General features: G+C 40.2%; 1 protein-coding gene across 2 annotated transcripts in view; it reads left to right on the top strand.

The window, feature by feature from the left end:
- The window catches only part of galnt13 (polypeptide N-acetylgalactosaminyltransferase 13), a 62,236-nt gene that overhangs the window by 14,099 nt on the left and 21,353 nt on the right, over nucleotides 1-26,784 (top strand). For both annotated transcript variants that reach the window (XM_079562923.1, XM_079562924.1), the window contains exons 3-9: nucleotides 7,931-8,099; nucleotides 12,297-12,463; nucleotides 13,238-13,445; nucleotides 15,682-15,852; nucleotides 17,742-17,859; nucleotides 19,026-19,206; nucleotides 25,165-25,304. In XM_079562923.1, the coding sequence (XP_079419049.1) occupies nucleotides 7,931-8,099; nucleotides 12,297-12,463; nucleotides 13,238-13,445; nucleotides 15,682-15,852; nucleotides 17,742-17,859; nucleotides 19,026-19,206; nucleotides 25,165-25,304 (1,154 nt within the window). The remainder of the gene's footprint in view (nucleotides 1-7,930; nucleotides 8,100-12,296; nucleotides 12,464-13,237; nucleotides 13,446-15,681; nucleotides 15,853-17,741; nucleotides 17,860-19,025; nucleotides 19,207-25,164; nucleotides 25,305-26,784) is intronic.

The raw sequence follows: 26,784 nt of genomic DNA, 5'->3' as shown, positions 1-26,784 counted from the left end.
ACAAATTGCATTATATTGTGCAGCTTCTATAGTGCATTTCTATTTTCAGCTAATTCAACATTTTTTTTCAAGACAGAAGCCAATCGTGCACAAAATAACTACTTAACACCTTATTATCTTGTTAAAAATGCATTACTTAGTGTATTCTTTTTTTGGTAACACTTTACATTATGGGTCGGTAAGTCCGTGGTACTTACAGTGGTAATTACAGTGATAAGTACTAGTATTTACAGTGGTAATTCTAGGTTATTATTGTGGTACTAAAAGTCATAATTACTAGTAATTAAGGTTAGGGGTCAGGGAGTCACAGAGTTACCACTGTGTCTCTCATTACTAAGAGATACTGTGGTAACTCTTAGTAATGAAGGTCAAACTTCTATTTACTTTGATAGTTTCTAGTAGTTACAGTGATACATCTATGGTACTTATTGGTAATTCAAGGATACTACAGCAGCAATTCATAGGTAGTAAATGTGGTACTTCTACATACAGACGTAATTTCTCGGATTGTGTGACTATAAAACAACATAAAACAGCATTAGGGAAAACAAGAAGTACAACCTTCATTACTAAGAGTTCCCACTGAATCTAGAAGTACATACATTGTAATTGTCACTATAGTATCCTTTAATTACCATAATAAGTACCTAGAATTACCAGTGTATTTACCACCATAAGTACCACTGTAAGTACCACCGTAAGTACCACTGTAAGTACCAAAGACTTACCGGCCCGTAATGTAAAGTGTTACCCTTTTTTTTTTTTTACACTCAATTTGTAATGGGCTGTATCTTGCAGATTGACAGCTGTGACACAAAAGAAGTCACAATCCAGGGAAATAATCAGTGCCGTATACGCTACAGTCAGCATTCATCGCAGCACAAAGGGCTTCGGAAACAGGAGGGGAGTCATCACCGTGAGTGGATTTGTTAGGAACCACTGTCAAGGGCAAGAAATCAGGAGTCTTTACACAAAATGTGGGGCGGCCTTTAACAAACAGATGATCTTAGCCACTGTTGATTGTGTCTTTGTCAGCTGTGATAATATTGTTTAAGAACAGGGCGTAAGTATATTTTACTTCCTTATTGGACATGATGTTTTCGCTTGTTGTTTTGTTGTTGACTGTTTTGTAATTCCTTGGCCTGGCCACATGAAACAAAAACTGGCAAAATTGTCTGATTGGTTGTAGGGAGGGAAATTGAGCAGCTGAGTGGGATGATGGCTTTGCTGCTGAGATGGAAATCACTTTATGAAGGAATTTATAGTAAGATGAGAGAGAGATTTTACATAAACATGAGATGGGAAAAGAATACACTTTCTGATTCCAAATATCAAAGGCATAAAAGCAAGAGAAACACAAAAGCCCAAAACAATATTTTCCCTGTTCAAATATGGTTGTGATGTCGAGGAAAAATAAATAAATATTGCGCCTGTCCTTGGGCCAGTCGATCTAATACAGTGTGTCCCTGCCTGGAGCTGTATTCCCACCAATTACTGTGAAAGGCCCCTCACTCTCGCAGGTAATGGCTCCTGTGAGGGATCATCAGTCATGTTTCAGCACCAAACAAAAACAAGCTGTTCCTCTGAGTACGCACAGCCTTGCCATACCGTCTGTTAGCGCAATGTGAGCGATTTGTACAGGGCCCATATGACGCTAAATCCACTTTTTTAAGCCTTTTATCATAATACCAGGCAGGTTTGAGTAATCCTGCATATTTAGAGTCTTTCCCAAGAGCCCCTCCCCCCTCTGCTGATGTCGTGAGGTGTTGCATCCAGATACGCCTCTGGTCTTACTATAATAATACCAGAGCTTGCCTTCACTAAAGCATGTCTTACAAAAAGCTGACAGCAGTGACTCTCGAACCTTTCATGCCAAGTTCCACCTAATATGCCATTTGCCCATGCGCTGCTTCCACTCTAACGACTAAATCAAGTCAACAAAAATGTGACACAAATGTATAGGCCGAGCTTTTACAGTAAAAGGTTAAGCTGCTCTAAGGGATAGCAATAGCGTTAGCCACGGCACAGTATTCACCTACGGCTTTTATCTGTTTGGGGTACAAAAACGCAATATGGTATGTTTTGGTTCTGGTACTCGCTGATACCGAGACCAAAAAGTCTACAGTTAATAACAATGGGCTTCATTCATGAACATCTTATTTAGAAACTTATGGAAACCCGTACTTACGAAGGCAGTGTCAGGAAACTGCGCCAGAGTCACGACACGTTCTTAAAGTAGCGTGTTTACCTTAATTAATCCTTTTCGTTGTCCCTGTAGGGGTAATACATGTGTTTATGGGATGATTGGAGGGTCTTTCATCCCCCCCGGTGTCTCTGGCCAGAAAACCATGCTTGCAACTTGACTGCCACCGGACCGGAGCAACCAATACACACTAATGGAATCACGAAGAAGAAGCTAACAGGCTAACGGGCAAAGCTAACTGCGGGCTAGCCTCACTTAACAGTACAGCCAAGTTTGAGTGAAAAAAATTATTTCCATTGTGTTATTGGATGTACAATATCCCTCTCTCCCGTCGCCTTTTCTGTCAGTGTAGTATTTACTCTCCAAGACAATTAAAAAGTTAAAAAATCGCAATTTGCTGCGACACCTGCAGTCGCACTTATGGCCTCTAGGGGCAAGAGTTACTTAGTACTGCTTTAAGTAGAGATGATAATGGCTGGCTATGATTCACCATATAAGGGCAAAAAGTGCTGTGCGCAACTGTCAGCCAGAGATACAAATGGCAAAAACACACTAAACTAATAAGCAACAAAACCTCAAAAGAGAAAAATCTCAGCCATCGGTGCCAGCACTCAAGGAGAAACCTATATCTTTGGGCACGCAAATAAGCTCTCATTACAAAATGTTTAAATAGTTTATTGTTTAATAACCTGTACATCCCGAAAGGGTTTTCCTTCTTTTCTCGTGGGTCATTCCGTTAAATAGATGTGTCGGCAGCAGTACGATGTTTCACCCGTGTAGCTCAACAAGGAGACTGTGCGTTTTGTAAACACAAGGTAATAAGATCGAGGCCAACGCTCGTCTTTATCAAACAACGTTAATACAATGCTCACTTAGTGCTTTTTCTAAACAATAGCATTCAAAAGTTTTAGTAGTAATACGTTGGTACTATACTTTCCATTAAAAGTTCAAGTACAATTACCAACTTATTTCTGAATAAACAGGGAATCTGTAATTTGTAATCATTATTTTCTGGTGTCAATTAATAAATGATAATGTGTCCAAATATATATGACTCAGAATGTTGGGTTCCATCAGGAGCAGATTGTGAACAGAACTGGAGTCCTTTTTGTGCGTAAGAGTCCTCCTGACTGATTTGTTCTTACAGAGGAACATTTTCAGCTAACAACAAGTTTTGTGAATGCCAAAAAGAAGAGGGCGTTAAGAACAAATTTGTGCGCAAGACCGTGTCATGAATGAGGCCCAAACATGCAAACTCCACACAGAAACGGTCCCACCTGGGCAGGGAATCGAACCAGAGACCTTTGTGCTGTGTGGTGAGCTGGCTTACATTTGTGCCGCAATCTTTTTGATCCCCATTTGCAAAATTTTGAGTTGATTAAATATCAGCTTTCACTTTCCTGTTTTTCGATGTTGCACAGTTGAGCCACTTCTGTCCCTGTTGCTTTTTTCTGTACAGTTCATTTTCTGTTTAGTTCCATTGGGTTTTTTTTTTCCCCAGCAACTCTGACACAATAAAGTTGAGAGTGCAGCTCAGGTTGCGCACACAGCCGGAGCAGAAGAGGAACAAACAAACGGCACCGGGCTCCGACACCTTCAGACTAAATGAAAGAGAGGCTCTTGCTAACCTTTTGTGACTACACGGCGAGGCGGTCTGTTTACAGATTCAGCGCACATTTCAGGAGGCGAGGGGTGAATACTGTTTGGATCAAGTGTGGTAAAAAGCGGGACCAGCAATGCATAGTTTTTACAGCGGAACATTAAAAGGGTCCTTTAGTATGGGTGACGGGCTCTCCCACTGAAGCTCCAGAGTCAAACCAAGGCCAGCATTTATACTGCGCTTGTGTTCTCGAGCAAGACGCTTCTCTGTGCGGCATGTCGGCGGGAAGTTGTATGTTTAGTATTTTTAGATGAACATGCACTTGAGAAAATGATGAATAAAGGGGACTTTTCAGTTCAAGTTAACACATCTTCAAAACCATGCGACTCGTGACGAAACTGTAATTATCGCTGCACCGATAAATCAGCCAGCCCGTTTATACGTCAGACAGATATTTGATCTTCATTCTTAGTTTCGAATATGAACCTCGGATTATTAGGCCGATATTTTGTTGAAGTCACTTGTCTAAATGAGATACTTAGGCTTTGCAATTATTCAAATTCTAATGTGGAGCAATGATCTGCTAGCCTGGCATCCAGAATGACACCCCTCTGTATATTTTATACACGGGGGATATCAGTCCAGGCAGGGAGCTCACTGTTGAAAATACCGGTTGACCACGTAGTGAAATAAATATGGTTTAACTAAGAGATAAATAGTAAAAATGCCCTACACTTAAATACTTGTCTTGACCTTCTGATGACGGCCTGCAGACGGCGGCTGAAACATGTAAAGGTAAAGATTTCAACATCTCTAACCCTAGTGTCTGACAAAATGAACCCTGAAAGTTATACTGTAGCACAAGAAGACACAATGAACGTTGTGAAGTTAATATTCTTAAAGGCACACTCCGTAACATTTTGGATTATACTCTTGGCGATACAAAACATGCTCCTAATGACCAGCTTGACACAGAAAATGCTATTTTTGCAGTGATTTCCTAACCTTTTGAAATCTCATATTTAGGTGCCTTTAGTCGACATCTCTATGGAGACGAGCTGGAGACGACCCCGCTCCAGTAAAGTATAAAGTCACGGGTCAGGTTTTAGTAAAAACACCTGTGCGTTATTGGTCATTCTTAAGGTGTTTTTCAAACATGATGTAAAAGAAGAAATATCACGATAACTACTGACAATGGACAAATTACTTAAAAATCCCAGCATTACGCCTCTTGGGAAGATAAATTCAGTGATATTTTATTCATATTTGTGAGGAAATAAGTGTGCCATTAAAAAAAAAAAGATCTACCTAAGCAGTTTATATCCTTCATTTCATTTTACTTTTTAAGCACCTGCCACTGTGTTCTACAGTCAGTGTTTATGCTGCTCTGATGGAGCTGAGCGTGACATAAATTATATCATGTCCACAATGATATAAACAATTACAATGATGTCAAAAAATTATGTCGCGAATCGCGATAATGATATGCGATGCAATGTGGCCCACCCCTAATAAACACTTGTAAATATTTTGTTCATTAGGTGAAGTGTTACATGATGTTGCTTTAAGAGGAATTTTAAAGGTCCTAAGTTTTGGAGAAAGAACAGAGTAAATATATAGTATTGTTCAAACATCCATAAATAAAACAGCAAACCTTTTTTTACATTTTTTTTTAATTGAAGCATATACTTGAAATTGAATGCTCCCAAACGTCTGTAGTAATACACAATACACATGATGCAGTCACGACTCCCACTGTCACGAGACCTAAGCCCGTGTTTAAACGTGTCAGCGGTGGCGCCTTACAGAAAAGAGCAGGATCAGCGGAGGTCAACAATCCGGTTGGAGTGAATCCTCTTAACCTGGGCCAGAGCTGCTGATGTGAACTGTGTGCCCCCTGTGCCTGCTCTCACATTATTACATACAGGCGGTGGACTCATAAATCCATGTTGTTTACTGTTGGATGAGGCTCTGTGCTGCTGGGACGCTGTCTGACTGTCACTGCACACAGGAAAGAGTGGGCCTATAGAGCATTCGAGTGTTTGCAAAAACATTAGCTTTGTGCTCACTATGGGTTCAATGTCTCCTATAGTAAGTATTGTTATCGGCCTTGTTGCGAAAAAACGTTCAAAATCCATTTGTTATATAAGTGCATCATTTTGTAAACATTATATTTTACATCTCTTTATAACCCATGTATAGGCTTCTCCTTCCAGATAAGAAATTCGTTCAAGCCACTAGACCGTCATTTACACACAATAATACATACAATACATACAATATATCATTCCACTGTCCTTGGGTTTGACAGAGGCACAGCATCGTGAAACATGTTTATTACTGATGCCTAATTCTTCGTAAAAGTAAATCAAAGTTGCTCTTTATATATCTTTTATTTAACATTAGCTAACAAAACAACTTGCTAACTAGTCGTAGAATTTGTTCCTTTTTATTTGCGGAAACACCCTTTTATTTTGTTTGTGTGTGAAACATTCACCATTAGCAACTATTTACTTTTTTATTCTATTTATTTTAGCAAAGCCTTTACTGCATCCAAAGAGTATAAGCTAAATCCATGTCATTTCTATGTTAAGCTTGGAAATTTGTTTCATGTGCTTAGTATTTAAAGTGTGACAAAACTGAGCTAATGTTGTGTTATCAGAAAATCCACAACAAAATCCACAGCAACCAGTCCTTTATGTTGTGCGGCTTCTTATTTACTGACTCCTATACCGACTTTTATTAGAAGACTGATTCTGCCTTCTCCCGTGCTTCTTTGTCTTGCCTCTGAATATTTTGTGATGACTGCTCACTTTCGATGCACGCTGCTCCATTCTTGCTGTCACTTTTAATACACAGTGCTTAAGCTGAGTGCCTACCGGGCCTGTATTAAATGTCCTCCACTGATTTTTATATTTTGTGCTGAGTGAGATGACATACTTTATCCCCGACAAAGCCTCTACTCCCCACGGTTTGATGAAGTATCCCGGCCGAATGTGGCTCATTCTGCATTACAGCTTTTAACAGCTCGCCTTGAGTGAGCGTACAGTGTATATATGATCAGTCTTTTTGGTAAATAGCCTGGGAAAGTGCTCTTTTGGATTATTCACTTTGTGTAGCTAATAGTGCTCATTACTCTTACTGACCTTAGCAGTCATAGTGTAAGAGACTTTTGGTGTCATTGTTAATATAGTGAAATTATATCCTTGTGTATATGTACTGCACTTCTGACCTCAGATATAAATCTAGGTATTACACTCATCCAGTTCATCATCAAGGCATCAAGGTATTCTCAAATAAATAGACTGTAATTTCGCGAAACATAAAAAAAAGCAACAATACAGCAGTAGTTATGCATTTCCTTCCTTCTTGTCAGTGAAAAAAGTGTTGTTTACTCCTTTTAGCCAGTGCATGTTAGGGTTGTTATGTTGAAAGGGTGAGGGCCACATATTGGTATTGTCAAAACTAAAAGACTAGATAATTTGTGCCACGGAAGGTACCATATTTTCGGGGCTATAAGTCGCTCCGGAGTATAAGTCGCACCAGCCATGGCTTCTGAAGAAAAAACAACAGGCTGAATGGGCGTATGGTATGCTAATGTAACACACTGATGGTTAACTACATGAAGCATAAACAAGGAACTAAAGAGGGGTTAATGTCGCATAAGCACTAGAGAAAGAACATACCAAACTCTCGATCTCACTCCAAATCACTAAATCCATTGTTCTTCATCCTTGTTGTCACCTCTGAACAATCGCCTTGGCAACGACCTGGACAAGCCTCTCCCGGCATCACGTTTTTCAAGCTCTCATTTGCAAACTTATTCCTTTAGCTGTGGCCATCTTGCTTTTTGTGATTAGCTCTTTTTGTTTTTTTCATTGCAGTAAGAGTAACCTCCGTTTCTCGCTCACTCCGAACTTTCTTTCTGCTGCCCTCTAGCGGCATGTGAAATTGTATATTTGAATTATCGCCCGGGAGACGCACCCCCAGCCAAACCATGAAAAAAAGTGTGACTTATTGTCCGGATAATATGGAGTTTTGAGCTTTTGAATATTTATCATAGCTTTGCATTTTATTAATTCATTTAAAAAAACGTCTCTTTCCAACCCCCTCTTGTGCTTTTACAGCTGTGATTTCACGAAGCCACGAGGGCCCAGGCGAGATGGGTAAGGCTGTGAACATCCCCAAAGACGACCAGGAGAAGATGAAGGAGCTGTTTAAGATAAACCAGTTCAACCTGATGGCCAGTGACATGATCGCCCTCAACAGGAGTCTGCCGGACGTCAGGCTGGACGGGTGCGTTACATGTTCATGCTACGCTGCTCTTTTTGACACCTACACGATAAAGCAACTGTCATGGTGAAATGCTACAAACAATGGGCATTTTGGCTGAACTGGCTTAGTGCTCAGTTAGAGATATATGTACTTCTCTCGACGGCCTGACGGGGTTTCCACACTTTTGCTCAAGAAGTAACACATTTCTAAACACGGATAACACAGCGTTTTGTATTCATTCATAATTTGACTGCATTGTCTTCAGAGATGTAATATGGTAACGCTTTAGAATACAGCCCGCGTTTTCAGTACGGGTAACAAGAAAGTAATTTCACATGTAATTACAGGTACTCTTACATGTGTAACAAGGGGGAACAATGTGTAACAAGGCAGTACAACATGTAACAATGTGTAACTACGTGTCAAGGTATTCATTTTTTTATTTATTTCATTGAAAAGTAACATCATACAATCATAACAAAACAGCCAAGCCAATACAGTATGAATGAGCTATCACATAAGTGGGGCAAAAGGGAATGTGGTTTTGTGCTTACATTTTAATGTTGCAGGACAACAGTATTACTGTTGTCAAACTGAAGACATGACCCCAGGCATTTTTATTGATTGTTCTGTATTTTTTTTTATAGTGAAAGTAATTACACATGTAAGTACAGGTACTCTTACATGTGACTGTAACAAGCAGAAGCAAGAGTGAACAGAAAAAAATAAGTGTCCAAAAATGATCACACTTAATTATAATTCCTAAGTCGTTTCCCCTAGTTGTCGGGGAAACAGGTGGAAACCTCGGTTAGCACAGGAAAAACATGCACATCTGCACAGAAAGGCTCCGTCTGACTTAGGAATTGAACCCGGGACCTTCTAGCTGTGAAGCAAAAGCGCTAACCACTGCAACATCATATCACATGTGCTTATGGTGCACTTTGATCTTGCACTTTGACTTGTTCTGCTTATTTTTATTTTATTTTACACGTTGTGCTTCCTTGTTACATATTGTTCCCCCTTGTTACACATGTAAGAGTACCTGTACTTACATGTGCAATTACTTTCTTGTTACCCGTACGTACACCTGGATCGCGGGCTGTATTCTAAAGCGTTACCCAATATGGGTGTTATTTTCCTTTTACAGCCTTATGTGGTTATCTTATTTACAGTGACTTAATGTTGCTAGCATTCAGAGCTCTGCTTATGTTGGAAATAGTGAATAGAGGCAATTTCAGTTGTGATAAGAATAGAGTTGCTGATGTCAAAGAACAATGCCGTAATGAAACACAATGAAACACAATAGTGCCAAATGTGAAAAGTCTTGACAATAGATTATGAGTTGTGCAATTTTACATGACACACAACCATTTCAGATCACTCACTTTGAGAAAAAGATCACTCATAGGTGGCACAGCGGCCCCTCTCTGGCTCTGGTCGTTGAATACTGTCATTGTGTCCTTGTGCAAGATGCTTCACCTGCTTTGCCTGGTGTACGTGGGTCAATGGGTGCAAATTAATGTATGAGGGGTTGATACAAATGTGACTTTTTTAGATTTTTATTTACAGTGTTATATTCATGTGCCCTCATCAAAAATTCACACCCAGAGCTGTGTTTTGTGACCCTCTTGTGACAGCTATTGGAAGTGCCATCGTGCCAGTTTAGTTGTGCATTGCCACCCAGTTACCAGAATGTGCTCCCTCCCATGCAGAGTAACAAGCGCCAAAAGCATCCTCCGGAGCAAAGCCATTTTTAAAGCAGCACCTTCTGACACTAGCGATTGATGCTGCTCTGTAGCTATACATCCACCGAGCCATATCCGAGCACACATTTTCTCCAGAGTCTTGGAAGTAGCATGTTAAAAAAAAATCTCTCTAGCTCGGAGCCTCTGAAGGGCAGTGGCACTGTGTCCCCGAGGCATCCTGCTGGCCTCGTTGTGTCTGTCAGTGCTGTCACCTTGAATCGACAGGGCTCAGTTAGCGCCGCTGTCCGCTCGCATGGCTTGGCCCTCCGTCACCTCGCTCCTGCACCCGGCACCCAGGCGACTTCGAGCACCACCCACCTACAGTGCAAGCGCCCACAACGCACTCTCTATTCACAGCCCCGTGTCCGCCGCTGTGATCTCCCTCTACGCTTTTGACAGACATCAGGCCCAGGACATGCTGACACGGCTGTCAACTTTATTTTTCCCTATTTTCCTTTGGAGATGTTTGTCGGTAAATCTCAGAAGACAGTGTTGTTTTTGCATTGATGGCTTCACTGGCTTGAGGGGGACTTTTCATACAATATAATGAGCTGGAGGATTGACGGAAGGACTGTCAGTGGAGTTAGAAATATATACCACAGAATTAGACTGGATATGTTGCTGGTGGTGATGTAATATTCACACAAACAATGTAAAACTACGACTGGATTCAACTTTAATGAAATTGAAAGTTCCTTTGTTCCTTTCGCCTCATAAAGATTGTTTTATTTTATTGAGGCTGACTGATGTCTGGCTTGGGACAGACCACTGTTTGTTACAATATATTAGAATGGAACAGATGAATGGTGATTGTTGCTAAGTGAGAATTTTTATACTGTATACATTATTAACAGTTATTAGCAACACTTAAAGGTGCTTTTTATGTGAAAAAAACAACAACTTGATAGTTGTATTGACCCAGCAGCTTTATGAGTGGTCAGCATGGCCTCTACAATGCTCTTGGATCACTTGTTTTGTAGGCATCCTTGTGAGAGAGTCTGTCAGCAATGAAAACCTTCCAAACAATTGATCCTGGAGTGTCCAAGAGACCACTGTGATGGAAAGTAAAGGCGCCATACAGCTCCTTGGTCACTGCAAGGTCAAATAAGCACAAATACCATCCTTTTAATAATATAATAATGCATAATGCACCTTTAAGTATGTCATGAACCACGTTAAAATAAATCCTAAAAATGTACTACTAGCTCCACTCACTGGCCAGATCAGCTCAACAGCTTACATGATTGTGGAGCTAAAGAAGCGGTATTTTCCACTGTGCTCTCATCTGCCGTAATTAGAAGTATGATATGTCACAGTAATTGCAGTTGTAGTGTTATGGTTATGGTGATCATCATTTTGTGTGCGCAAGAATGCACACAATCTGTCTTTAGTGGCTACAGTTGTTTCCTTAGCATTGGTTTTGTTTATGGCGCAAATGTTCAAATCATCATTGTTGCCTTGTGTTCGAAATGCGCGGTATAAATGAAGTTGCCTTGCCTTGCAATAGAATACAAAAGAATGCAAGTATTTCAATTTTAGAATAGAAAGGACAACCAACCAACCGACCGACCAACCCACCCAAATCTACAAACACGCATCTCCTCCTCAGACTTGACTTTAAAGTAGTACTTAGTAAGTTGTTTACCTTAATAAATCCTCTTCGTAGTCCCTCTGGGTGTAATACAAGTGTTAATGGGATGATTGGGGGGTCTTTCATTCACCCCCGGTGTCTCTGTCCAGAAAACCACAATTGCAACTTCACTGCCTACGGGTCAGACCCCCTAATACACACGAATAGAATCACAAAGAAGAAGCTAATAGGCTAACGGGCAAAGCTAACTTTGGGCTAGCACCACTTAAACAGTATCTACAGCCAAGTTTGAGTGAAAAAAATGATCTCCATTGTCTAATTGGATGTACAATATCCCTCTCTCCCTTTTTCTTTTCTGTCAGCTTAGTATTTACTCTCACGGACAATTCACGGAGTAAAAAAACGCAACATGCTACGACACCTGCAGTGGTGCTTATGGCCTCTAGGGGCATGAACTACTTAGTACTGCTTTAACTTTGACTTACTATTAAAAGTCTTTTGTTTTGTTGGACATGCTGTCGCGTTTTGACCTCCAGTTGGTCGTATGCCCAGAGGAAGACTAACTCGTGGTCGAAATGTCGGCATGTCCAACTAAATAAAGGACTTTTATTTGTGAGTTGGAGTACCTCAGATCTTCTCTTTTTTTTTTTCCTGTCTTTATCAAGTACGATGCCTGATCTTTGAAGAGCACTTGGGACTACATTTTTGGATCCACTGATGTACTCCCTTTTTTTCCTGTTTTTTTTTTATATTTCTGATTTTACCGCTTTGCATTGGTAGCCAAACATGAGTTCTAAATTATGGATTTTTGCACATTTAATGGCAAACTAATAAGTATTCTCTCCCTAACCTGTGTCTGTCCAATTTCTTTCTACATTTCAGATGCAAGACTAAGGTGCACCCCGACGACCTGCCGAGCACCAGTATCGTGATCGTCTTTCACAACGAGGCCTGGAGCACGTTGCTGCGCACAGTTCACAGTGTCATCAACCGCTCGCCCAGACAACTGCTGGTGGAGATCGTTCTGGTGGATGACGCCAGTGAACGAGGTGGGGTTTTGCCCTGTCCTGCAGGCTCGCTCTAACTCAAATTGTTATCATAAATGACTGTTCCGATCATTTATTTTCTGTGACTCTTTGATCGACATTGAAACCTTCTAGATCTAAGGGCATTTCTAAATCTGAGAAAATGTTATACTTCTTTCAATTACATTTGGTAATTGAACATTTTTCTTCATGGTTTTCCTAGAGCTATAAGCTTGACCCTTTAATTTGAGACATGGCAGGTGAAACTGTAGATTTTTCATACAGGGGTCAATGTTGAGTTTTTTTTAGCTTGTTGTCTCCCACAACATCTTATGTCAGAGTAAAATAAAACACCAAAGTCACACTTTATGATGCTTATTTCATGACTTTTTTTTCCGACTCGGTATCCACGTGTAGAACGAGAGGAAATCGCTGTAACTCCAGACTATCCATTCCTGCAGTTAGCAATATTTTTAAGGGAGTTTTATTATTTAATTCCTAGTCTGAATTATTGAATTTCATATCCTAAGAACATTTTGTTTATTTTTTACAAATAAATTGCTTATTCAAAAACTAAATAAGATATCCCAAATATATATAAAAAAAGCTATAAATTCAAACCTCCCTCAATCCATTATTTAGATTTCCCCTCTGAGAATATAGGCAATGTTGGCCATTTTATGCATATTGTGCCTGGTTTTTAAGTTTTCAAATTGATTAATTTTCTTCCATTCACCTTCAGTGTCCTACCTTTTGTAAAGTTTATGAGAAACATCTCAGTAACTTGTTTTGCGCTAGACTTTCTGAAGAAGAAGCTGGAGAACTACGTGCGCACCCTGGAAGTCCCGGTGAAGGTGTTGAGGATGGAGCAGCGGTCAGGTCTGATCAGAGCCAGACTGAGGGGAGCTGCTGCCACTAAAGGCCAGGTCATAACCTTCCTGGACGCCCACTGTGAGTGCACTGTGGGCTGGCTGGAGCCCCTGCTGGCACGCATCAAGGAGGACAGGTACAAACTCAAACTGGGGATAAAATAAAAGAAAAACATTATGAAACTGCTTGCATTGATGAAATAAAATAGAATTGACATAAATGCCATATAATCCACTGTCAGTTTACGTCAGGAGCAGCTGTGGCTACAGTAGAAGCTCACCACCTCCCCGTGTGGTGTGAATAAATAATAACCTCAGTGTGGCACGTTGAGAAACTTGGTAACACAGGCTTGAAAAGCGCAATACAATCTTGAAGTTATTTCTTATTTGGGGATGCTGAATTGATATCGCAGACTGCTGAATAATTTGGTCAGCATGAATATGAATATAGATAGAATATTGCTAGTGGTAGAATTTAGAATTGAGCGCTCTATTTTTTCCTGGCATATTTTATATAGCTCAAATCATTTCTTGTTTTAATCATGAATAATACTGTGGGTAAACAGAATTAGCAAAGCATTGTTGCTTATAATGTGAAATGTAGTGCTGGCTGCAATATCGCCCTTTAGCAGAGGTGGGCAAACTGCGGTCCCTGGGCAATTATGTCCGGCCCTCGGTCAAAAATGTATAATTTTATACATTTAATTTTATACATGTTCCACTCTGACTTGCATGGCGGTTTATCAGCTCTATATTTTTATTTATTCGATCGAAGTCTATGCAGTTTGAGTTAAAAGTAGTGAAGGGAGGAGAGAAGAGCAAATTAATATCTTGTATCCCTTTGTTAAGTTTAACAATATTGTCTGAAATTCAAGAAAATTGTAATAATACCACTACTGTATATAGTTCTTAATTAAATATGTAATATTTATAATGAATAGTAACATTTGAATAACTCACAATTACACACATCGTCCTCTCCTTTATTAACATTCGTGCTCACCTAGCCACCAGTGACATAGTTTTATCCAGGGCTTTACCTGGCTCATTAGTGCTGGTGCAAGTGAGGGATAAAATGTGCAGTTGAAGCTTTAGCTCATTTGGAGACATTCGTGCGAAGCTTGTACTTTTGAGCCAGCACCTCTCACTTTTTTTCCCCATGACGCTGCCACATGCATATTCAGAGGGCTTACACACCTGCAGCAGTCAGCAGACATCCTTATTTGTCCCGTTTGCGAGTCTGCTGTCGGCTCCTCTCTCCCCGGCTTCACAGCAGCGTGATCCCGAGACGCACTCAGCCCTCTCCACATCTGGGTGGGCGCTGAGGGCGGCTTGAACGACGCCACCCGTGCGCTTCTTCTCTTAATGTGCAACAGTTTAAGGGTAATGAAGTCTCAACGGAAAGAAGAAGTAGGGAGTGTTCTGACAGGCAGCAGACAGCGCAGCTTTGTAAAGAAGGATTAATACAGATGCGCTTGTGAGGACTGGGACTAAAGAAGCTCCTTAATGGCGCTCAGAAAAGTGGCCGACACTCCAGACATTTTAGAAGTGTTGGTACTGAGCGTACACCAGCCCACTTAAAACTTAAATTACTTAGGTTCCACAAAGTATGTCTCAGGTTCACTTACAAGTGCTTAACTTACTACACTTTCCAAGAATACTATGCTAGCATCCTATTCTTTGGCTTAATAATATACAACAATAAAAACTCAATAAAAAAACGAATGCGTGCGATGGCCCGTGAGTGAAAAAGACTCGGCAGATCCACAGTTTTACACTTCTATTACCTCTCTATTGTCCTCATTGTATCTCATTGTGCTCTTTTTACTTATTCTGAGCCTGAAGCCGCCCTTTGTTAACGCTGTATCCTCACATTTCACTTGAGTTGCATCATTCAGAGCCCGAGCCCAAATTGAATATTGATGGGGCAGCAAAGTATGAGTTCTTATACGGCGTTCAGGCCTGACTCCGCTGATAGGAAATGATAGGAAGAATTCTGCTTTCTTTGCAGTCACACAAGAAGACCACTTCAAACACACGCCTTGAATCTTCGAAACAGCTCGGGCATTTTTGTGGTGGTGGGAGAAAAAAGGGGTATTATTTACACCCACTTGTGAGGTCAAGGGAGGTCGTGGTGAGGTCTTAACTGCATTGTTGAAATCTAATACTTCAGTCATATAACGGGCTTAAATTGTAGTGCGTATTCTATATCACCCAGGCACACTGTATTCTCTGAGTTAACTCCGGAACAGCGATAAATAAAGCGTTTTGTGTTCAACCCAACTGTGTATTGATGGTGAACAAATGTACTTGACCATATGACCCTTTCCATGCTTACTGACATTTGATTTGTGTCTGTGTGTGTGTGTTCAGGACTGCGGTGGTGTGCCCCATCATTGACGTCATCAGCGATGAGACCTTCGAGTACATGGCAGGCTCAGACATGACGTACGGAGGCTTTAACTGGAAGCTGAATTTCCGCTGGTACCCTGTCCCCCAGCGAGAGATGGACCGGCGCAAGGGAGACAGAACTTTGCCTGTCAGGTTTGCAAAGAGCACTCACTCACTGATGTTGAAGGGATTTATCTCAAAAGAACTTGGTGAAGGAGTAGCTTTGATATGGTCTGTAGTCATAACAATAGACCCATTTCATGTACTGCATTAGGCATATGTGCGCACAGGCTCGATGCAAAACAACTGGCAAACTGTTTTGTACTCGCACTGCCACGCGATTGACACGCATTTGTTTACGTATAAAAACAACAATGCCATCGTGTTGCGTTGTTGATAGTGCAAATAGGAGTTCCAACAATCCAGGACTCACAATTTGTAACATAGAGGCTGCTGGTGCGCACCTTTTCAGAAGAATAGACGAGACTTATGGTTTCGTGGTCCAAAGTTGAGATCAAGATTGAAACCCCCCATGATTGGGAACTGTTGAATCCAGACGTGGCGAAGAAAACACATGTTTTTTTTTGCACATCTGCAGGGACACAGTCATGTTTCGGACACCCGACGCACAAAGTGACTGCAGTAAAGTTTAGAGGGACGAGAAGAGCAGCTGATAAAGATAAACTTTTGTCAGGATCCTGATTCAGTCTGAGCAGGAAAACTCCTGTCTGTCGCCAACACACTATTAACACACAAAAAATGAGTCACATTTTCCCTCTCACTCTTGACTTAACAATGACTTACACACCTTACTTCATTTTTGATAAATGGATAGATAACACCTCTCCTGGAACTGGCACCTTAATGTGGTGGAGGGGTTTGAGCACCCGAATGATCCTGGGAGCTCTGTTGTCGGGGGCTTTGTGCCCCTGGTAGGGTCTCCCATGGCAAACTGGTCCTACGTGATGGGTCAGACAAAGAGTGGTTCAGAAGCCCCTTATGAGAGACCAACAGGCCGTCCTTCTGTGGACCCACCACCTGCAGGAGGAGCCTTAATGGGCTGGTGCAATGTGATTTGGGCAGCTCCAACAGCTGCCCCCAAGACCCGGCAACGGACAAGTGGAAGAAAATAGATGGATGGATGGATGGATAGAAAACATGCTTAAGGCACCACAGAGTTTGAGAAAAGCTTTTGAAGTGCCTCATGTTCGTCAGCATTGAAATACGTCTATAGATTAAGCAAACCATAGCTTTTCCATGTCCAAATGGGAAAAAACAAAAATCCTAAAAAGAGTACAACAATGCCGTGTTCATGTCTTTACATCCTTCATTTGAACCTTTGAGGTACGCTGTTATTAGCACATGACTTGATCTTGTTTGTCCCATTATTATTTACTGCTTTGACATGACAATGAAAACATCCAGGTTGTGACAGATTGACTGGAGCAGTACGTGTTACAATGAATAACCAGCCACCAAGATGACTGACACTATCTTTTAATTACAACCTGTACAAAAGAAGAGGCGAAATACAACAGTCCTCCTCTCTCTGAAAAATGGATTTATCTCTGTCTGGGAGCTTAGAGAGATGACAGCTCTCTTCTGTTCTCCCCACTATATCCCTTGAAGAGCCACTTTGATGTGCGAATCATTACACGTCATTGTCATCGCTGTACCCCACTGACACACTACTAATTTTGCTAGTTTGAGATGAAATGGAGCGCTAATTCGTTTAAATGGAGTAAAAATAGGAACACGGCTCGCACTTCCATTTTTGGCCGGCGAAAGATAAAGTTGGCATAATTTGTCGTCTGTATGCAAATCATTCCCCGCAACAAACAGTGGCCTAAATTTAGCGCGGACAGGGAACAAATTAAAAAGATGAAAGTAATTACTCCTCTAAGGCTTTGTTTCTAAATGTCAGGCAAATTGCTCTTTTTCTCCCTTACAATCGGAGCATCCCCATCGAGTTACTACTAATGCTGCAAACTGTGCAGCTCATTGCAAAATATTGTTGTCTAATGGTTGTTGTGTGCTTTCAGGACTCCCACGATGGCAGGGGGCTTGTTCTCCATAGACAAGTCGTACTTTGAAGAAATCGGCAGCTATGATCCGGGCATGGACATCTGGGGAGGGGAGAACCTGGAGATGTCGTTCAGGGTAAGTCACACCAGATAATGACAGACCCAGTGGATGAGTCATTCTACCTTGTGGAGTGCACGTCAGATATAAACGCTATAACGATATAAATATAGGAATTACATGTATGCATTGCTTACAGTGGCACATTGGGTCTGTGATATCATGGGAAAAATGACATATTATATAAATGGCGAGGGCTGGGTACCGTTAAACGATAAAATCTTTATATTCAAAACTTCAATATAAAGATTTCAGGTTCTCCAAGTTTCAATGCAATTGGTCAAAAAGAAAGAAAAAAAAGTGAAACACGAGTTATGAAAAAAAATGGGAAAAGTCAAGTAAATTGGGGGGGCTGGGGGATTAAATTTGGGGCAAAATTGGGAGAAAAAAACAAGCAACAAAGATGTGCCGGAAAGCAACAATTACACGATAACTAAAAAGCGCCAAGAAGCAAGAAAAGAAAGCGATTAAGAAATCAACACAAAATGACAATAAACACGACAAAAAAATACAAAAACAAGACAAGAAAAACTACAAAAACCAGGCAAAAAAGAGACGAAAACATGTGGTTGAAAGTAGGGCTGTGCAATTAATCGAAATTCGATTACTATTATTACACTAAACGATTACAAAATTAGCATAATCGAAAAAAAAATAAAAAAATGTTCCCCCCAAAAATGTTATTACATTTTTTTTTTTTTTTTGCAAAGCAGACTTGCATTATTTCATGGCGCTGGGATTATTTTCCCTTCACATTTCACATGCCATGGCTCGTGCTTTTGCCTGACATAAAAATAAACAGTGCTGTGTGATGATGTCATCAGGCAGCCCTGCTCAGTTTACTTGCGCAGGTGTGAGGGCTGGCCAGCAGGGGGCAGGTGTGAAACAGAAAAAATATTCAGCATAGTTTTTTTTATTAATAAATATATAAATAAAATAAATACTTTTTTTTAAGGCAACAAATAATCGTTTGAATAATCGTGCTTTCAATTCTGACAAAAATAATCGTGATTATTATTTTTTCAATAATCGAGCAGCCCTAGTTGAAAGTCATCTTCCCTTGAAACAGTAAAGTGTTTGGAACTTACTAAATTCTGCCATACAAACTCAGCTAATACTAACTCTATGTGAATTGTACCTCAGGTTTATAGCGTTTATTCACTTCCCTGTCGTCTCCGCCGCAGATCTGGCAGTGCGGCGGCTCTTTGGAGATTGTCACCTGTTCTCACGTGGGCCATGTGTTCCGTAAAGCCACTCCGTACAGTTTCCCCGGAGGCACGGGCCAAGTCATCAACAAGAACAACCGGCGCCTGGCTGAAGTGTGGATGGACGAGTTCAAAGACTTCTTCTACATCATATCTCCAGGTACACAGCTTTTACACACACTGAGGAGCTATATATGCATGTCCGCCGATTTGTGCCGACATCTATCTATCATCATCATCGTCATTCATTTCATCCTCAGTAATGTGGTGACATTTTATCTATTTTATGTTTCGATTTGATTTGATTTTATTGTTGTTGCATATTTTATTGTTGTTTGCGTCATTGTTTTAATCTCATTTTGTCTGTTTTTACTATAAAGCACTTTGGTCACCTTGAGTGTTGTAAAGGGCTTTATAAATAAACTTTGATTGATTGATTATTTATTCTCTTGTCATGGCAATGCAACACAAAAAGCCACAACAACAATCCAGCAAACACAACAGTGCCAATAATACATTCCATGCAAGAAGTAGTAGGATGAAGAAAAATTCTAGCACTCCATTAATTTTTCTTCTAGCCCTTTTTTGCAAAAGCGTATTAACCAATCAGAAAAGCCAGATATAGGGCCGGGTACTGTTAAACGATACCGATGGTTTCGAAAAAAAAATGTAGGTACTACTGGTATTGAAAAAAATAAAAGTATTGAAAGCAGGTAGGGCTGCAAAAAAAATCGATTTGATTTAAAAATCGAGTTGGTAGGTCAAATCGATTCATAATTTTATTGTAGATTTTTTTTTTTAGCTCTCTGCCCTCTGCTTAAAGGAAAGGAGTCCTGCTGTACAAATGTGCCTCAGTTACCTCAGGGTTTTTTGTTGTTTTATTAGCTCAATCCAAATACAGTATAAATAATTTGGTTGTTTAACAATCTTTGTTGCACAGTGACTTTTCAGTTTGAGAAAGGGTTTGCCTTTGCAATTTTGTTTATGCTGATGCACTTTGGTTAAATACAATAAATAAATATTTTTAAAATGTATTCACATTTCGCAATTATTCTGTTTTAAATCAAATCGAATCGTAAATCAAGTTTTTTTCTTTTTTGGGGGGGAAAAGATCGCCCGGCTCTAAAAGCAGGTACCAAAAAGAAAAAAAAAAACATACAGATTTGATCCTTACTTCAGGGACAGCATTAACAGAAGTGACTTGGTTGTTTCAAATTACCCCCATTTTTCCATTGTTTTGTATTTTTTTTTCTGTTTTTCACACGTTGTTTCCTTATTTTTTCTGCATTTTCTTACTAATCTTTTTCAGTTTTTATTAGTAATATTTTCTCTATTTTCTCCCAATTTCTTTCCTTCGCCCATGACTCCCTATTTTTCCGATTTTTTTTGCCCCAATTCCCTTTAAACACAATTTTCCCATATTTTTTGCCACAATTTCTCCCAATTTGCTCCCATTTATCCAAAATTATTCCCCAAGTTTCACACTTTTCTTAACATTGGAGATGAACCCGATATTGACAAATAAAATAACTGTTAAAGTACTAGTATTGGAAAAAATTTGCGGTACCCAGCCCTAGCCGTTTATGACACATGTTGCGTGCGACGTATTTTGTAAACAAGGAACTTTTGAACAGATACAAAAAACAGGAGTGGATAACTGGCCAGGCAAGCGTCAACCTGCACTCTTGGCAGCAAGTGAACCACAGTTTCCTCTTCTTGTTGCCAAATATGAAACATTAGGCGCAGCTTAACTTTTGCTGCTTGAATCTGGGCATGTGCCTTGGCGGCTTGTTTTTAAAGTTCAGAAATTTGTCGCCGTGGATCATCTTCTGTTGATGGCACATGACAATGCCAAAGGAGCCGCTTTGGCACGCAGAGATGTTTGGAGCCCTCCATCTGTCCTCTTACTAATGTGATTACCCTTTAGCAAACAGCAGTGTCCAGGAAAGCTCCCGTTAAGTGTTAGAGATGCCAGCCAGCCCATATAGGATCATTCTTAATCCGCATGTCTTATGGCACCAAGTCACTTTCCCTCCCAAAGTCAGATTGATGAAGGGCCACTGGTGAATACAAAAAATTTGATTAGTGCGTAAAAAAAAAAGTTAATGCAAGGGAAGACGTTTTTGTTCTACATCTGTCTACATAATTGTCATATTATTTTTCCAATTATTCCCATTTCTGTCATACTTCTGTTCAATTTATGAGATAACACGTGTGATGCATGGACTGGCATTCATTGCTTTGCTCGCCCAGAGACGCAACAACATGCAAAATAAAATAACCTTTCACCTGATAATGCATTCATATTTTGTTAATGTGTTTTCTGTATGTTTGTTTTCTTCTGGTGACGTACATTTAAGTGTGGCTTTAATGAAAGTAACGCACACTGGAAAAAGCATAGACCTCTGAACGTGCGACCTCTGAGATCAAAAAGCTCGTCACAAGAAACATGTGACAAAAAACAGAAGAGGATCTGGAGAAAAGAGAGTGGCCCTTCATTCAGTGCTTTCATCTCTCTGCATGTATATTCTTGATTACGTCTCATTAAGATTAAAGGGAGGATTGTGTTGTGTGATGTTTGCTTCATGGATCAAAACACAGACATCGATGTCTGTACAAATGGGAGTATCTATCTATATGTACTAATGCTGTGCTCATGTGGCTGTAGGATTCAGTTGTGTCCTGGTAATGGACGTCCATACATTGGAGGGGGTCGATGATATTAAGATCTAGGAAGGAGAGCAGGGGTCATTTTTTTGTCTGGGCAATTTACTTTGTTTCTCAGAAATAAATCTCAAAACAGAAAACCCACAAATCATGACTTTTTCCTCAAACTTCTCATATCCTAAAGGACGTATTATGAACTTTTTAGTTCCTGTATGAAAACACACACCCAGAGTTGTATTTATGCATCATTCACAAAGGTTTGAGTAACCTTGTCTACTTTGGTCGTTTCTCCCTCGACAACAGAAATTGCTCCCATCAATATTGTCCTCTCTCTTTTATGTTATGACACATGACACATGGAACTAGGGGCCTCACATTGTCTTCTGGAAACAATTTAAAATCCTACTGTTGTTTTATAAATCACTGGATGGCCTGGCTCCAGTGGATCTGTCTGAAATGTTGAGTTTTTTAATTCTCCTGTGACCAGCTGCTTTTAACCTGTCCCCGCTCGAATATAAAAACCCGAGGTGACAGGGCGTTTGTGGTAGCTGGACTCAAACTTTGGAACGAGCTCCCTTTGAGCATTCGATCAGCCTCATCCATTGAGACTTAAGTCTCTCTTTATGTGTTGGCTTGAACATCCCAAATTATTTTGTAGCTTGTTTGTACCTTGTATATATTTTTGTTTGGCACTTTGGGCAGTGTATTTTAAATGTGCTATATAGATAAACTTTTACCTTGTGTTTTGTGAAGATAGAGAGGCTGTGGAAGCTGATGGTTCTGCTGTTGTGGTGGTGACGGCATGGAGGGCCAACAGGAGGGAGGAGGGCCCAGTGGTTGAGAGGAAAAAGCAGGCAGTCATTTGCTTACAGATGATACAATCTATCCAAGTCCTAGTTTATTTTCGCTTCGAACAAATAAAACCTGGTATTGATTTGGCTTCAGTCTCGAGTATATTTCCCCCTTTTTTTTTAGCTTTCCTTTGAAGCAGTCAGGCTGTTTGATGATGAATAACCCTTCTTCAGTTATGTACATGTGAAGTAGCGTTGAAGTGACACTCTGGGGAGAAACCATCTGCCTAATGTCTCTGTAAGTATCCGTGCCCAGTGTCTAATCCTCCTCGTATTCATCAGCCTGATAAATCACGCACTTTTGGCCGCGGCGGTGGCAGCGGCACAGATTGCGATACACTGCATCACTCGGTTGTTGCATTTCTGATGAGAGACTTACCTTCAACAGTGCCCCAGGTGTGTAAACAAAACACACCATGTCCTATTAAATTGTGAGATATTTGCATAGAACAGATATGTGGCCAGCTTATGCAATGCAGAAAAGGAGTAGGTGAATTAGTTAGAGGGACAATATTATGCAAATTCGTCTCTTATGAAATTTTTACACTTTTGTTTCCTCGTAAAAAATGGATACCTCAAGTTGTGTTTTGTTTTATTCATGCATGTATGACTAATGTACACTATAATATACTCACTTCAGTCTGTCTCCTTCTCAATACCTCACAACACTCTTTTCCACCAGCTGTGATGAAGTGGTGCCCGCCTTTCCGTTGTTAAAGCTGCACTATGCAATTTTTAGTGTAAAAAACTAATACGTAATTGACCTTTCAGTGACCCAGGGGATGCTTGGGTGGTTAGCATAGCGCCTTTATTTACCATCCCAAATTGTTTTTTGGGTTTTCACTGCTGATTGAACCGTGTCCGTAGCTACGTATACGTAACATTCCGAAAACCGACCAGAAATCCTAAAAAACTGAAATTAAATGTATCCTGAAGCATCATGGCAGCCACCTGGCGCTAAGCTAACAACCCATACAGCTGCTGGGTCACTGACAGGTCAAATACGCACTAATATCAGCTTTTTTTGTTTTTTTTCATAAAAAGTTGCATAGTGCATCTTTAAATCATCACCTGCTCATTCAACCTCTCAGCCACCGCCTTAACCGAGCACATTTTCTCCAGTTCGGGTTTACCCAAATCTGAAAGCTTCTGAACTGGAGCTTACAGCCTTTAGGCCAGTGCAACGCCTCATTTGAAAGCTACAAAATGGATTTTTATCACTTTTTGTCACCATTTTGTTGCGTTTCCATCACATTTTTTGTCTCGTTCTTGTTGCTGTTTTTCCCTTTTTTTCAAGATTTAGGTAATGCCAAACTGGAGAAAGTGTGATCAGTTCAGGTCGAGGTTAAGAGGTTTAACACTCAATTTGCCTTCACTGCAAAGAATATCTTGTTTTTAGCCACCGGCCCCATCGAACCAGTGCACAGTAATTTGTTAAACTGCTAGCGTAATGCATATAAAATGTCTTACTCTAGTGCAGAGGTCACTAAACTGCGGACCTCGGTTCGGATCCGGATCCTTGCCAACCTGTCCAGACCCAAACCGTGGATCCAAACTTTGGACCTGACTATGAATCCCCTCAGACGAGCGGCTGCGTGTGCACTCTCTCTCCCTCTCTATTTCTCCCTCTATAAACTAAACCTGAACTAAACCAGGACTAAACCTGAACTAGACCAGGACTAAACCTGGACTAAGCCTGGACTAAGCAGGGCTCAGTGTGTTGAACTGAGCAAAGAGGAGAAACACATCACTGTCATATGTACACATAGTGTATAATGGAGGCTATGCATTCTGCTATTTTGGGGCAAAAAAATATTGTTAGAGGACAAAAAACAATAATAACACGATTCAATTAATTGCATTATTTTCAAATCACAGTAATATATTCAAAAAAGGCTAAAAATCATCATATAACTGTGAATTAACCCCGTTTGTTCCGGACCTTTGCTTGATTTCTGTTCGGTGGTGAAATTTCATTTGTGAGCCCTGCTCCAGTGGGATATGAACCAGACACCGTGTGGTTGTGGGGTGAATGCCTGTCCATGGGTCCAAAATATTTTTTATTTTTTTATTTATTGATTTATTTGACAGGGACTTTGCAGTTCAACATAGTACAAAACAAGCTTGTTACTGATGTGATGCAAAAAGAGTTCATAGCTAGTGCTAATTTTCAACTCCAGTCCCTGGTTGGGCCTTTCTACACAAAATTAACATTTTCAATTTTATCTTAAAAACTTACCTATATACACTATATACATCATTTACACAAACTCAGTGCTATTTACAAATTTACAAGGGGGTACAGTTCTGTTTCGATTTCAGCCAAGACTTAGCTCTAGAGGTGAACATTTTAAACTCAGTCATGGTTTTAAGTTCAGTGGGCAATGAGTTCCATAATATATATTTTAGTACAATAATAGGTATGAGAGTGTTCCTTTTTGTGAAAAGTTGACTGAAACCCAATGCATCACTTTCAATATTCTTTCTCTCTTTTATATCAGTTTAATGTAGATTAGTATAATCCCTAATACCACCAACATACTGTATTTCATAATTCCATATGTTTACATGTTTTGAAACGATACAATCTTGTTCTGCAGGCGTGATGCGCGTGGACTATGGGGACGTTTCGTCCCGCAAAGCCCTCCGCGACGAATTGAAGTGCAGACCATTCTCCTGGTATCTGGAAAACATCTACCCCGACTCCCAGATCCCGAGAAGATACTACTCCCTCGGTGAAGTATGGGCTTTTTCATATCCTCTGATATACTATTACACTGTGGTTGCACCACCCTCCCTGATGTCCCTGGTCCCGGGCAACAAGCAAGATAAACTGGAAATTGGAACAAGGCGAAAACCCTGGTTTATTCTTTCTAATCAGGAATCTGACAGCATTATTCATTTCTGCATCACGTTGAACATAGAGAATCATATCAAAAGTCTGATGGCCAATTATAATTATTTTCTTGTACTTGATTGTGTCATTGGCACACATTTTTGAAGATGATATTTAAATGGCAAATGGCATTACATTTAAACAAAAATCTTCAAGCAGGTTGTTTTCTCGTCAAACTTACTAAATCTTACAGAAACAAAACATCATAATCATAATAATCATTTTTAGACTTTGTCAGACTCATGCAGGGCTCCATAAGCTCAAAAATTCAGTCAAACCTCAGTCATTTTACCATATATATATACACATATATATTAGTTTCTTGTGATGTGTGTATATTGCATCACTTGATATTGTGATTGACCTTTTGCACCTTTATTAGCCTCATATTGAGATCTGTAAATTAAGTTCCATTACATTGTGCTATTGATGTAGAGGACAAAGCAAATTTATCGAATTCTAAAGTTGTAATGCTGCTCCGTCTTGAAAAAAACATCTCAACTCATCTCCAAACAACTCCCCTCGCTTGCAGCTCATGTGACTCTTTTATCACCTCAACACCAAAACTTACTCCACTACAAATTATATCAAACCTTAGTCAACAACAAATGTTGTGTGAACATAAAAAGGGCTGATTTACTTTATTTTAACTTATAAAAAAATATATACCGCCAACAATGAGCAAAACGTGTGCGTGCGTCATCTAATAAGTCATAATTAGAGCAAAGTGCATTTAAGTGGTAAGCATTCCAACGCACTAAATTGTTACAAATTACGCCGGCACAATCTATGTTGCGACATTCCCCGCCTTCATATGTATATTTCTATTTCCATAACATTCTTAATTGGCATATTTTGTTTACAATGAGGAAAGTCCGTGCTTGCGTTGTCCTGCTAAAAAAAAAAAAATCATAATTAGAGCGAAGAGCTCTGGTTCAATAACGCATTACGAACAATGACTACAAATGAAGGGGGCACTAAGGTTTCTGTTATAAATTCCCTTATGTATTTCAGCACAGGGCAGATAGAATTACACTTATAAGCCAAAAAAGGTGCTTAGCTTAGTTAGCTCTCTGTGCCTCTCAGGGTGATTTAGACAAATGACCTGCTCCGGAAAGAGAACTCCAAGTGTATTTCTTAAAAAGTAGTTCCCTTCATTACTTGGTGCTCTCAGTGAGGACCCTGCCCATGGCTCTGTCTCTCTGTATGGCGGTGGTGCCCGGTGTCTGGACGATGGATAGACCCATTTAAGTGCAGTGTCAGAGGAGAGGCTGCTGTTGAAATCAGCTTGTAATCCTCCCGCTTGCTCCCTGACTTCTCTGAA

This window comes from Gobius niger (genome assembly GCF_951799975.1).
Source record: "Gobius niger genome assembly, chromosome: 9".
In the NCBI taxonomy this organism is placed as follows: domain Eukaryota; kingdom Metazoa; phylum Chordata; class Actinopteri; order Gobiiformes; family Gobiidae; genus Gobius; species Gobius niger.
Note: the sequence above shows the minus strand (reverse complement) of the source record. Positions and strands in the feature narration are given on the sequence as shown.